General features: G+C 44.2%; 1 protein-coding gene across 1 annotated transcript in view; it reads right to left on the reverse strand.

The window, feature by feature from the left end:
- The window catches only part of HPSE (heparanase), a 34,361-nt gene extending 30,173 nt beyond the window's left edge, over positions 1–4,188 (reverse strand). The window contains exon 1 of the mRNA XM_081149380.1: positions 3,907–4,188. Coding sequence (XP_081005506.1) covers positions 3,907–4,130 — 224 coding nt within the window. The 5' untranslated portion in view covers positions 4,131–4,188. The remainder of the gene's footprint in view (positions 1–3,906) is intronic.
- Positions 4,189–15,045: the final 10,857 nt, after the last annotated feature.

Below are 15,045 nucleotides of genomic sequence, written 5' to 3' on the forward strand. Positions count from 1 at the left end.
TGGCAGGAATATTCTGTGAGGCGCACAGAACAGGGTTGCCATGCAGAGGGCTCCAGGGAACACAAGGGAGCACTCAGTTCAGAGGAGCACTCCTCAGAGGTCAGAACATCTGAGTCTACGCATGGCTTTGATTGCTCACAGTTCTGTTTCTCTTTGGTTACTTCTGTGAGCAACAGGCACATAGAGGGCCGATGGCTCTTTGTAACATCGGTTATCGAACCTTGCACTTGACATTGATAATAAGTGCTTTTCCAAATATTAGAAGCAACTTTGTCAGTGGAGATACAGAAATCTGATTATCAAAAGTTATTACAAATAAATATTAATCAAGTTGGCAAAAAGGGATGAACTTTGCTGAAGAAAGATTAGCAAACTCTATGGAGAGCAAGCACAGCGGCGTTATTTCAGCACCACAGTACTGCTCTGTCATACTAGGGTCTCTATCACTGGCTCAACACTCTATCTTTTTATCCTGTGTGAGTGAGCCTTGCTTGACTGACACGGGACTGCACCATCTGACATGGTACCCACTGGCCACATGTGGCCGTGAGCACTTGAGAAGCAGCTCGTCTGAATCTGAGATGTGCTGTGGGTATAAAATATACACCGGATTTTGAAGACTTGGTTCAAAAAGAATGTGAAATATCTCATTAATATTTTTATACTGATTACATGTTGAAACAATATTTCAAGTTAAATAAATATATTAAAATTAATTTCACCTGTTTCTTTTTACCTTTTTTTCCCTAGCATGGTGGCTAGAAAATTTAAAACTATATATATAGCTTACATGTGAGGCTCACATTCTATTTTTCCTGAGCAGTGCTGGTCTCAACCCTCCCATCACTAAGGGGCCCTGCAGAGTAAGGCTTAGGAAGCTTTTGATTGGGTTGTTGATTAGATGCCTCTGGGAAAAAGGCAAATTGAAAAGATGGTCCTTTCCAATTCTAGATTGTTCTACCATTGGCATTTACATTCTGTGTACTCTGTGTTCTCTAACTGCACATGTGAAAAACACACACGTTTGCCATCATGGGAAACAGAACCATGTCATCTGATTAAATTTGCTTAGGCCTCTTTGGAAGTACCTTAGAGTTAGACCCTGCTTCTGCTACTCTCAGGTCAGTGGTTTTTTTCCTCTATATCAATCTTCTCAATTTATTTCTGAACAACCGCCCCCCCCTTTTTAATATCCTATCCTGTTGCCTTAAAAAAATATAACTGTTTTGCTTCCTTTTTGTGTGCTCTTATCTCTGCAATTAGCATCTGGGTTCAAACTCTGCTCCTCCCAGTAACAGCTGGCTGGCGGCCCTGGGCAAGTTACTGAATCTCACTAAGCCTCAATCTCTTCATTTTTATAATGGGGATAATAATAGTACTGACCTCAGAGTTCTGTAGCAAGGACTAAGTGAATTAATACCTAAGAGGTGCTTAGTACAGGGCCTGGCATATGACAGGGGTTTAATTAGCGTCAGCTATGTTCATTAACTTCTCATTACTGCAGCTTTCATCTGCTGGGCTCTTGCCATCTTCACCCGACATCCTCACTTTTGAGGAACTGTAATGCAACAGTGCCCATCTCACCCTCTGCTCCTGTGGACAGATATTAAGCTCAGTGCTGTCTTTTGAGGTGGAAGCTAAATGTTTTGTCCTCTGAGATGGCCAGGCCACTCTGGGCACTGTGCTAACCATCTGGGAAGTTGGACCCGCAGACCCAATTTCAGAACTTAGGTCTTAGGGGAGAAAGAGAGGGAGCTCCTGCTTCTTTGAGCTGCAGTCTTTTAGGTCTCAGCTGGGAATAGTGTGGATGTGATTGCAGATGCCTCTGGGGAGTGGGCATCGAAGACAACCTCTGCTAAGGAAGGAATCCAGAGTGGCCAGGAACCAGCCCTGGAGAGACAGATGCTCATATGAACAGGAATACACTGTGTTTTATAAAGCAAAATCAGTTTTATCTATTGCATGCAAGGCTTTTTTGGTTTTCATTATCCTCTAGCCTTTAACAAAAAGGTGGGGGCCAGGGAGGAAGAAAGAGTGCTATGGGATATTAAGAGATGGGTTTAAGAAGAGGAAAGGTATCATCCTCGCCAAATTGAGCACTGGAAGTTCTGTGTGTATAGGGGCTGAGGGTGCTAGCCAATTGGTTAGTTTAACTGCAGGGTGATCAGCCCTGGACCCCAAAAGTCACACTATAGGTTTTTTCCTTTTGGACCTGTTTCTCTGGGAAGTTATCCCCAAGGGCCCTTCCTTGGGGAGGGGTGGGGCAGATGCTGGCTGCAGCAACAGAACAGAACCTGAGTTCTCACATTTCAGTAGGTCGTCCTTTACTTAATCCCTCGGTTTTCACTTAAGTACCTCACACCCTCTCTTCCTCTTCCCCAAGTGAGGCCTGGGGTCCTCAAATATGTAGCCCTTAGAGTTTCTCCGGAGTAATCTTTCTGTCTCCCAACCAGCTGCTGCCTGTATCACCTTCCTATCCTTAAGGGGAAAGGTAAAAAGTGGGGACTCTTCCCCACCAGGAAATTCTCCCACAGAGGGAAAGATGGAGGTTAACTATAATCAAAAGATATGAGAACTGGTGAATGGCTATCAAATACTTGCCATTTTCCAGGAAGAAGCAGTTAACTTAAATTGTGAGCACTCTATCAAACACTGTGCTAAGTACTTATTGGTTATCTCATCAAGTCCTCATTACGATCCTGCAAGAAAGTTTTATAGAAATTCCATTTTACAGGTGAAGAAACTGAGGCTGGAGTTGCCAAGCAACCAGTAAAAATGAAGCCACCCAACTCTGGCAGAGCTGGGAATCAGGCGAGGGTGGGTCTGACTGCCAATCTCTTAACCAGTAGGTGATTTATTCTGCTTTTATTTGCAGAATAAATGACTGAAATTAGTAATGGCAGCTGACAGTGTGGGCACAGGAAGGCCAGCGTGTAGGTGTTTGGCAATGAGTGGCAAGATACCCAGCGGCGGGGCTGACTGAGGTGTGGCCATCTCCGGAGGCTCTCATGACCTAGATGAGTGGCCTAGTTGACCTGCGACGGTCCCTGCAGCTCCCCGAGTTGGGATCAGCCCGCACGCGGGGGGCCAGGGAACCTGCACCAGGTTTGGTCTTTCTCCTACGAGGAAAAAACGACAGCTGAGAAAGCAGTGCCACATTTTGCAGCCTCATCTTGAAGAGATCTCTTTCTATTAAGGCTCTGTATGGCACTGCAATGGTTTCCCACGTCTCATTTATTGAATAGGCTTTTTTTAAAAAGTGTAATATGGGAAATTTGTGCTTAATTTAGCTATGAACTTTAAAAGTTTACTTAAAATATACATAATATATTATATGTGTATAATTTTAAAGTATATATATGGAGTAAGTAAGCTTATTCTCCTTTGAGGTATTTTCCATCTGATTTTTTTTTAACCCTTCCTAACAGAGTTAGCGGACGGAAGCCCGCCCGGCCGCCGGTTCACGCCGCAGCACATTGGAGCGCTCGCAGCCCTCTGGGTGCGCTTGCCCCGGGCGCGCCTCAAGCGCGTCGCTGCGCAGTGAGACAGAGACAGAGACAGAGCAGAGACAGAGCAGAGACAGAGACAGAGACAGAGACAGAGACAGAGACAGAGACAGAGACAGAGACAGAGACAGAGCAGAGACAGAGCAGAGACAGAGACAGGGCAGAGACAGAGACAGAGACAGAGCAGAGACAGAGACAGAGACAGAGCAGAGACAGAGCAGAGACAGAGACAGGGCAGAGACAGAGACAGAGACAGAGCAGAGACAGAGACGAGACAGAGACAGGGCAGAGACAGAGACAGGGCAGAGACAGGTGGTAGACGGCGGGGAATTTCCGTGCGTCGAAAGAGACGAAAGAGAGGCGAGGAGGGGCGCGGGGGCCGGGCGGCGGCCGAGCTTACCCCAGGAAGGCGAGGAACCGCGGGTTCGTGGCCAGGTTGGCGTCGATGGTGAAGGACAGGAAGGCGGGGCTCACCTGGCGCGCCGGCCGCTCGGTGGAGAAGTCCAGCCGCACGGCGTCCTCGGCCCGCGCGGGTCCCGCCAGGACGCGGGGGCAGAAGGCGCCGAGCGGCGCCACGAGCAGCAGCAGCAGCGGCGGCGGCCCCGAGCTCCGGCGCCGCGGCATCGCGGGCGCACCTGGCCGTCCCGCCCGCCCGAGGCCGCGCAGCTGCGGCGCGGACCCGGCGCTCGGCCTTCCGCCCCCGCCGCCGGGGCTTTTCTCCCTTCCTCCCGCGCCCGCCCACCGCGCCTCTCCTCCCCGCCCCGCCCCCACTCACGCCCCGGCCCCGCCGCCCCCCCCCCCGGGTGGTCACGCCCGTTTCCGAAACCGCCCACGCCCGTTTGAAGGGTGCGGGCTCTGCGGCGGCAACGACCGGGAGGGGCCCGGGCGCCGGCCGGCTTCCCCGCGCGCCCCGTGGGGACCCCGGGGTTTCCCTCTTCCCGTCCAGGCGGCGCCCGGGCTCCTGACCCTCCGCCGAAACCTCGGGTTTGCCCTTTCACCTGGTTTATAAAACTTTGTCCCTTGAGCCTACCCAAAATCTGACTGACCCGTGAGTCCTGCGGTCAGAAAGCTGTTTCCCAGGTTCTTATTTTCCCGGAAAGTTTGCCCCGGGCACTGGCTAACCGACAGCCGGGAAGATCACTTCCAAAAATGCCTTAGCGACTTCTCCTGGAAGCCGAGTTAGCACAGCCCTAAAACATTAGGTGCCTCCGCATCTGAAACTCAGGACATCAGGGTATGAAACCTCCGCACAAGTGTGGAGAAGTGACTGTCCCTTGAATTTGGAGCCCTTTCCAAATGTCCCCTCTTTAGCTGTGGCCTACACTGATGTATAAATATAGCAAACACTATGTGCTGCGGGCTGACTGTGCGCCTGATGCCCTCAGAGGTGCTTTACCTGCACTCTCTCTCATGTCCCACAGCTCTGCCAGGTGCCCACTATCATTTTACACAGGAGGACCCAGGCTCTGAGACAGTAACATGTCCAGCTGTCAGAACTGGGGTGTGAAAGTAGTTGCAGATGGCAGATGGCAGTCTGTTTCAGCAAAAATGTAACTTCCTCCGAGAAACTTTGCCTGAACCTCCAGGCAGCTGACATCCCCTATGACACATTTTCACAGCATCCTGAACTTGCTAGAACTTAACACATTTGTTAGTTTTGTGAATGTTGCTCCACCTTGGCCTCATCGGCTAGATTATAAATTCTGTGAAAGCAGAGGTGAGGTGTGTCTCGTTTACTGCACTGGCAAAAGCTCATGGCTCCCTGCTTGGCACTTAGTAGGCATCTACCATGTTGAGTAAGCACATTACAGCAAAACCCTAAGAATGTTCCGCTTAGATCGCACCGCCAATAAAGCAATAAATAAAAATTAATTGTTTGAAATTCATATCTAATTTGCATAGATCTGTCTATTCTTCGGCAACTTAAATGTATAGTTAGTTAATTGAGGAAGGTCACAGTTTGAAGATTTTGTGTGTATGTATCAGTTACTGTTTTGCAACCGGAATCAGGTTCATGTCTTACAATTATACATATGAACATAAATTCATAAGTAAACCCCAAGCTACCAAAAGATCATGTCAACAGACGGAGGTAGAAGAGCAGCTGCCGAGGCGTTTCTGCCTTTGTCATGGCATTGATCCTACATCATCACCCCATGCTCCTGTTGTCATGGGGCAAAAGTCACACCGATTTCTTTGGAATACATGGGTGATTTGAAAACTGGATCATTGTGAGTTTTCTAAATAATGAATCCTTTGATATTCTGAGAAGTGGGCCAGTGCAGTACACATATAAGTTACTAATATGGAAACTAGGAAAATATAAAAGAGGAAGCAAAGAAAAATGACTTGCACACATGATGATCTGTTGGTTGAGATCAGATGAGTTTCTATCTCCTGGATCTAAGTGGCTTTGATCCACTATGCTAGATAAGAGGAATACATGGGCACATGGGGGGGGGGAATATGCGATAACATTAATACAAATTGTCATTTCAGAGATACTTTATAATTAGGCACCTATTTTAAAAATATATTTTTATTAACATTTTAGAGAAAGGGAGGAAGGGAGAGGGAGAGAGAGGGAAACATCTATGTGAGAGTGGAACATCGATCTGAGCCTCTTGCACACCCACCACTGGGGATCAGCCTACAACCCAGGCATGCGCTGGGTGCATGGCACAACGCCCAACCAACTGAGCCACAGCAGCCAGGGCAATTAGACACGTATTTTTAAGAGGCATGGAATGTAAATATGTGCTGGGGGCTGGAAAGGACAGAGTTACCATGTATTGAGTGTATGCTGTTCTCCAAGGAGCTTTCACATCTTCGCTTATGCATCTAGTCATTCAATATTTATTGGGTGCTTACTATTTGCCAAATACCGAACTAGGCAGTGGTAAGCAGCACGCAGGAATGGTCCCTGAATTCTGGAGCTTCCAGTCTTACCAGAGAGGCAGACGATATATTTGTAATTACACAAAAGTAAAATTCCAAGTGTGGTAGGTGCTCCAAAGATGATCATGGTGCTTTATACATGTATGTTGGAGGATTTGACTGTGGGGCAGGGGGTGTTCCTGTGGAGGTTATGCTTAAGTCAAGATCTGAAAAATGAGTAAACAACTGGGGGCGGTGGGGGGGGTGTCATTAGAAGCTAAGGAGATGCATGTGTAAAGGTGAGGGAGCTCAGGAAGTAAGAATATTGAGAAAAGACTCAGGCAGCTGGCCTGGAGAGATGAGGGGCAGCTAAGGACATAGAGATTGACATTGCAGGGTCTGGAGGTATCCTTGGAGCAATGCAAAGCCATTGAAAGGGGGTCAAGCCTGGGGTAGGGGATGTGACATGATCAGATTTATATCTTAAAAAGGCAAATTAGAGATGTTCTGTTTCCTCTCGTGTAGATCTCTCTTTATAGAACAAGGATGTTCATTTCTTTATCGATATAGACAGGCTAAGGAGATACTTATTATTTTCTTCTTTTAAGCGTATATATCTATATTTACTCTGTAAATATGTAATATTTCTCTGTGTCTGTAGGAAAGTGGATACTTAGAGACAGTAAGTGAGCCAGAGATCATCAGAGAAAGCAGGAAGTGTCCCTAGAATAAGACTCTTAAGTCCCAGGGGTCACACATAATAGCTATTATGGTGTAAGCCAGTGATTTTCAACCAGTGTGCTGCAAGAATTTTTTAAACATGCAATACCTGGCTATTTGGCCAGGGGCACTGACCGCTTTTCCCTTAGATTGTCAGAAAAAGAATGACAACAGCCAATACAACAATAGCCATCTGGTGTGAATGAATCAAAATTATACCTATCTTTTGTCAGATTGGCAAAAAATGTATATTTTCTGGTGTGCCGCAGAATGTTAGTAATTAGTTTATGTGTGCCATGAGATGACAAAGGTTGAAAATCGCTGGTGTAAGCTAAAGGATTATTAGCTATCTCTGGGATGATGAAGGCCCCGGAAGACCCTAGTAATTTATACTTATGTTAAGAAAACACACTAAAGTGAATTAAGTAGGCATTTTAATTGTTACCCTCCAGGGTCTGTAAACAACACAAACATGGGACAGAAAAGGGAGAGTTGCAGAAAATGCACTTGATACAGGGAAATTGTTGGGGCAGGGAGACAGGGAGGAGGTGTCCTGTCCTATTATTAGATGGAGGCTAGACTCTACCATGTTTTTGACTTTTGGCCAAGTGTCCGGTAGTTTTAAGTTCTTTAAAGAAATAAGTGCTATGGGAGGGTTCCAGTCAAAATTGCAACATAGGTAAATGCAGTATTTCTAATCCTCCCATAACCACATCAAAATTACAACCAAACTACAGAACCACCGCCATTCAGAACCACATGAAATCTAGCTGAACAGAATTCCTATAACTAAGGATACAAAGAAGAAGCCATATTGAGACTGGTAAGAGGGCCAGAAATGCAGATTTTTAAGTGTTTAAGAGAATTTGAGTAATATTTTAGCTTTATAATTCCAATTAAATATAAAATTGAGGAATTGATTTAGCTCATGATTCTAAGTTGAGGCAATATAAGTTAACTTTCTAGATTTTAACTTATCTAAGAACATGGGAAGGTTTGTTTATTTAAGCAGTACTTGAAAGGAAAATAAGTCAAATGTATAAATATGGTTGAAAATATTTAAGGGAATCTACTTACTTTAAAAATTCTTTAAGGTGTTAAAAATTATCTAGATTTATGAGAGGTTTATATGTTTTTTAAACAGTGACTTCTTACAAATTTGAGAAATAATTAGGGTTTGAATCGTTTGAATACTAATTTTAAAAATGAAATTCTGTGTATAAAAACCACCCATAAGGACATTATAAAAATTGTGTTGGGATGATATTTATTACCACTATGAGGACACTTGTTTTAGATAAGTGGTAAGGAGAACACATTGTGTAAAGCGGGGATACCAGGAACCAAATGATAATAGGAGCCTACTCCTCTTACCCAATCCTCATATTTGCCATTTTGGGGCCTCAGTTCCAAGCTCAACATGTACCTATGAATCAGTATGGAATATGACCTAAATACTGATTCCCAATGTCAAAGCCCTGTGTCAATCAATCTGTGGTCACCTTCCTGTAAAACACACTTGAAATCTCTCCATCAGCACCTAATCTCTCAAACATGGCCTCCACCTTGGCCCAGATTCTCTGCCTTTGCCTTATTTATCTGGCTATTTATTCCACCCAGGTTCTTCTTTGTACTCCCTGGGTGCAAATTAGAGCTTTTGGAAGCAGCCTCAAGTTTTTCAGTCACTAGGGTCCCATTTACTCTCATTTACCAGAACAATAATTCCTTCAACGGTGCCCTGGTGACCCAAATAAATGGATGCCTCCTTCACATTGCCTAATTTGCATCCTGAGCATGATGTAGCCACCCAGCAACATCTAGAATTCTATTTTTATTTATCTCATTAGTTAGCTTTCTAGTTACTTTGATAACTATTCTCAGAGTAGCTGTATCATACTGCTTGGATAAAGGAAATTCTGGAGCCTCTGCACTAATGTGGGTTATTTTCAGTTGCTATATGAGAACACATTTTCTTACGCAGAGGACCAGTTTTTATTATTATTATTATTTTAAATATATCTTTATTGATTTCAGAGAGAGGAAAGGAGGGGGGGGAGAGAGAGAAACATCAATGATGAGAGAGTCATTGATCAGCTGCAGCCCGCAACGCGAGCATGTGCCCTGACGGGGAATCAAACCTCCATCGCCTGGATCCTAGGTCGATTCTCAACCGCTGAGCCACGCCCGGCCGGGCAGGGGACCAGTTTTTAAATGTGAAGGTCATGATAGTCCTACATACAGGCAGTTTAATAGGTATATTAACTTCGCATTAAAGTTACCGAGTCTTTGTTCCGGGGATAGTGTCGTGCACACGTTACGGTGTGTATGCCCACTCTTCGTGCCTGCAAGAACTGCTCCTCCCACCGTCCACAGGGTTGATTCTGCACAGTGAAGTTGTCCTGTACGATGGCCACTCTTTCTTGTCACCATGGACGGGAATATAATCTAAATTTGGTCATTCTTTTTTTTTTTTTTTAACCCTCACCAGAGGATATTTTTCCCATTGCTTTTCAGAGAGTGGAAAGGAGAGACAGGGAGAGAGAAATATCGATGTGAGAGAGACACAATGATTGGTTGCCTCCCGAATGTACCGGACCAAGCCCAGGGATAGAGCCTGCAACCGAGGTACGTGCCCTTGGCCAGAATCGGACCCTGGACCCCCGGGCCCTTCAGTCTGCGGGCTGACGTTCTAACCACTGAACCAAACTGGTTAGGGCAAAACTTGATCATTCCTTTTTGGGAAACTGAGACTTAGTGATCTGGGAGCGTGTCCTTTGCAAATGGAAGCTGTGTGAACAGGGTTCTGAAGCTACTGTGGTGGGGCAGCCATCCTGCACCTTCACTCAGGGAGCCCATCCGAGAGGGAGAGAGGGAGAGAAGGGGAGAGGGGGAGAAGGGGAGAGGGAGAGGGAGAGGGGGAGGGGGAGGGAGAGGGGAGGAGAGGGAGAGGGGGGGAGAGAGGGGGAGAGGAGCTGTGTGGAGCAAAGCAAAGGCAGATGAGGGCTGAGCAGCGGTTGAGAGACAAAGCAGCTGACTTCCGATAACTGTCTGCTTTCAGTTCCTTGTGAACTGAGTGCACCTCCTGCCCTTGGAGCCTGTGAAGTGACCCAGCATTTTATAATAAACCCTCCCATTCAGCCCAGGTTACTTTGCTTGGGTTTCTCTTACTTGAAACCCAAAGAATTCTGACAAAGAAATAGAGGCCACTTACTCAATCGTAGTCAGAGAATTTGGATCTTAAAAAAATTAAATTATTTAGGATGCCTGGCTGGCCGTGGCTCAGAGGTTGAGCATTGACCTATGTAAGGTCCAGGAGATCGCAGTTCAATTCCCGGTCAGGGCACATGCCTGGGTTGTGGGCTCGATCCCCAGTCGGGGGAGTGCAGGAGGCAGCCAATCGATGACTCTCATCATTGATATTTCTCTCTCTCTCCCTCACTCTTCCTCTCTCTGAAATCAATAAAGGCATATTTAAAAAAATTAAATTATTTAGGAAAAAAATGTAATGCAATGTTAAATGGAAGAAGGATCATAGTCTATAAACCGTTTTAGTAGGTGTTACTGAGTTAGAGTTTCTATTCCCAGCTTAAAGCAAATACAGTGCACGGTAAGTTCAACCTGCAATATCAAAGTGAACATACATAGAAATAAGCACACTAGCATTTTCCCTTGATTTCCTCAGAAACTTTTACTTTCCAGTGGGTATTTGTGAATTCTGTAATATACCCTGTTCAGCAACTTAGTTCAGATATTTTAACAGACATTTAATAAGCTTATAGTAGATTGTGCCAATATTGGGGATACAAGATGAATAATATTGGCTTCTTGCCTCTAGAGGAGTGCCCAGCACATAAAGAAATCAATATATGTAAATTCCCTTCTTCCCCTTTCTCTCCTGTTGGGGCTTTGGGGGGAGATAGGGCATGATCACTAGGATTAGCTAGCTGGTCTAGACAGACCACCTTCCTTGGCGTCTGATCTAGTATTGCCATCATCTGTTTCACGTCTAGAACCTTAACTGCAAGAAAGTCTGGGAAGCAAAGCATGGTTTTCGGTTTCCCCACCTGTGCAGCTTTCAAAGACACCCTAGAAGAAAGTCAGGATGGTGGCTGCCTGGCTGTCTAGCATATCCATCCCAGCAAGCAGTCACAGATCCAGGCTTACCATGGCAAAAATGCCCCAGCAACAGTGATTCAATGCAAATAGACTGAACGTGCCTCATCTACTTGTCACCTGTTACCCTAAGATTAGCTCACCACAAAGCCCTATTAAAGCAACAGACAACTTCTCCATTGTATCTGACACACATTCCTATTTGAACAAGCTTAAATTAGTTTGTTGTCTGTGTTTATTTTGTTGAAACAGAATTATAAACATAAGCTTTGTGTTTCATATTTACTCATTTTTGGTAAAATATGAAATACTTTTCTTTAAAAACATGCAAACCAATTCCAAATACTGGTGATGAGCTCATTGGAGGTTAATAATTCCCTTCATTTTTCAGGACCAAGCTCAAAAGTGACTCTTTTGTGAGGATTTCCTGTCTGGATTTGAGTACTTTTATTAATTGTGTTCTTTTCTGTAAAAAAAAAAAAAAAATCTGTACATGTCTATATTAGATTGCTAGGGTTGTCATAGCAAAGTACCAGAGATTGGGTGGCTTGAAAAACAAATTTATTTCCTCACAGTTCTGGAGGCTAGAAGTTCAGGTTCAAGGTGTTGGAGGTGTCCGTTTCTCTTGTGGCCTCTCTCCTTGGCTTATAGATGGCCATTTTTTCCCGGTGTCTTCAGATGGTCTTCCCTTTGTGTGTCTATGTCCTAATCATCTCTTCTTTTTTATAGTATTTATTTTAAAAAATTATTTTAAAAATATATCTATATTGATCTCAGAGAGAGGAAAGGAGAGGGAGGGAGATAGAAACATCAATAATGAGAGGGTCATTGATCAGCTGCCTCTTGCACACCTCCTACTGGGAATCGAGCCTGCAACCCGGGCATGTGCCCTGACTGGGAATCGAACTTCAATCTCCTGGATCAGAAGTCCATGCTCAACCGCTGAGCCACGCCAGCTGGGCTAATCTCTTCTTACAAGAACATAAGCCATATTGAATTAGGGCCCATCTCAGTGACCCCATTTTAACTGAATTACCTCTTAAATTTTCTATTTCCAAATATAGTCACATTCTGAGGTACTGAGGGTTAGGGCTTCAACATATGAATTTAGGGGCATACTATTCAGTCCATAACAATGTCCTTCACCAACTAAACTATTGTGCTCTCAGCACAATAAAAAAATAATTATTCTTTTACAAAGTGATTTCCTGTGCAGAATCTCATGTGATCTTCTCACAGGGCAGGGTGGAGATCCCCATTTTACAGGTTTGGAAGCTGAGGTTCAGGGAGGCAAGGTGACACCCTTGAGCTTACACAAGGACATAGTGAATCTGGGGTTTAAGTCCAGGTTTTCTGGTTCATGGTCCAACTCTCCTAGAGCCCTGGCTGTGAGCCTGCAGATGGATATGAGAGTCTCATTGGGTGTTCATGGAAATCTTTGGGGAAAGGTAATGGGGGGGGGCAGGAATTTGAAACTTATGACCAGCAAGATGCATTTTAATTTTATGATTATAATGAAGAGGAAGAGAGTGAGAACTGTCTGGTGTATGACAGCTCAGAGGGGCAAGAGACACAAACAGAGGGTATGGAGTCGTGTACAGAGAAGAGGAGAATCAGCGTCTCCAAAGATTCCACAATGTTCTCCCAGTCTACTCACCAGACTTACCTATATCTTCAAATTGGCAAATATTTTAAAGCATTTGTTTCATTCACAAAAGTAGACAAAGATAGAATAATATCAATGACATCTTTCATTAAATATACTGAATTATGGTTTTTACTAATTACCATTAATCCTCTAAATGATAATGTTCTCAGAAATGGAAGAACATTATAATAATTTCTAAGTCACCCCATAAAGATGAAGGCATTTACTGATTTTTAGCACATTTTTTCTATTGATCACTGGAAAAAATGAAGAGCTCTTCTGATACATGTTAAGTGCATAATTAAAACACTATAAAAATCTAGGAATACTAGTAATGTAAGGCTATGTCTTAATATATAGGAATAGAAAGTGTATAATACTGGTAAGCAGTCGAGGAGTACGAATGAGCTCTGTGCTTGACCATTCACTCAGCCCTAAAGTCATATGTAAAGGCTGAGAGCACATTATTTGAAATTGACTTTGGAGGTCAATCAACACAGACAAGAAACTATATAAAAACCCTGCATGGTGCTTTGCACAACTTCTCTATGTCTTTTGTGTTCTTTTCATGACAGTGAAAAAGACATTATTGGAAAATATAATGTAATTCTATTTTCTTTTGCTAATCCCTTTCAAAAATTTATTTTCAAATATATTTTAATATAAAATATACATTTTATGAAAATTTACTACCATATTAGCATCATTAAAACTTACGTTCTTTGGATTTTGTATAAGGCCAAAAGAGAGACATTGGCTACTCTGACAACCTTGAAATGACCCCAGGAATGTCACCAACAACATGACCTTCAAGACTAAATCCAGCAAGGGAACTTCATCTTTTTTTTGTTTTGTTTTCTTTTGTTTTTGTTAATCCTCACTGAGGATATTTTTTTCCATTGAGCTTTAGAGAGAGTGGAAAGGAGGCAGGGAAGGAGAGAAAGAGAGAGATCGATATGAGAGAGACACATCTATTGACTGCCTCCTGAATGGGCTCAGACTGGGCTGAGGATTGAACCTGCAACCCAGGCAGGTATATGCCCTCAACAGGGAACTGAACCCACGGCCCTTTGATTCAAGGGCGAATGCTCTAACCACTGAGAAACTGAGAAACAATGGCCAAGGCTACATTCTTATTTTTGTCCCAAGCAATTTGAGTAACCTCCAGAACAATTTCCCTAGGTTTCTAGCAGAGACCAGCCAGAGCACCTGCTACCAAGAGAGGGGTTCAAGCTTCTTACTGCAGTTCCCCATGAAGAGCAGAAATCTGGAATGGATTCTTTGGTCTTAGCTTCGTGGCCTGTATCAGACATAGGAACCCAATCGACCACTATTTTTGAAGGAAACTACTAGACATTACAAATTAGTAACAGGCTAACTATGCATTTGGAATAAATAATGGAAAAGACTCATTCTCTGCTGAATTGACAAGTAGTTTCAACAGCATCTGCCAGAATCTGCTCATTTTGCAGGAAAAGATAACAAAAAAGGCCATATCATAAGTCAGCCTCCACCTGAAGCAGCAGTTGCAGAGCTTGCTCTTCGGCATGTGGTACTTTCTAGGGAGGCATCCCACTACTCTAACCTTTTTCTACTTGGGGACTCATGCCTGCCTTCTTTTGCTTCTCTCAGGGACTTTCGGCTTCTGCAAGAACACATGTTCCTCCAGCCCAACATCTTGACAAAGGCAAGCCTTTCTGGCAGCAAGGCCATTAATGATAGCAGTGCTGGCATAAACCTAGGAGGCCAGGGCACAAGAGAGCAGTGACCCAGTTACTGACAGCTGTTAGAGCCCGTTTCTCTGCATTTCAGTTTCCCCAGAAGAGTGGCACAAACACCGCCATCATTAACATTTAATTTAGATTTAGTATGTCTGCACAGGCTGGATCAACTAAAGCGCAGCCTGTTGCCTATAACGGTTCAAGCCCCCTTGAGGTTGTTCTGAACTGTACCGGCTCAGGCCCAAGCAATGGGTCGAGGCAGCTTTTCACAGTCATTGCAGTTTCTAAAGGCTTCCTCCTGCAGCAGGCGCCTTGCAAGATGAACTTAAGACCTATGTGAAGGGCTGGAATAACTTATGCAAAATCTTCTTCCTACTCTCCTGTGATCACGCTGAAAAAAAGAACCAAAAACTGAAATTTAAGACCAAGGCATAGGTTTTATAATATAGAGAAGAAAAGC

Source organism: Miniopterus schreibersii (assembly GCF_964146895.1).
Source record: "Miniopterus schreibersii genome assembly, chromosome: 1".
Lineage (NCBI taxonomy): Eukaryota > Metazoa > Chordata > Mammalia > Chiroptera > Miniopteridae > Miniopterus > Miniopterus schreibersii.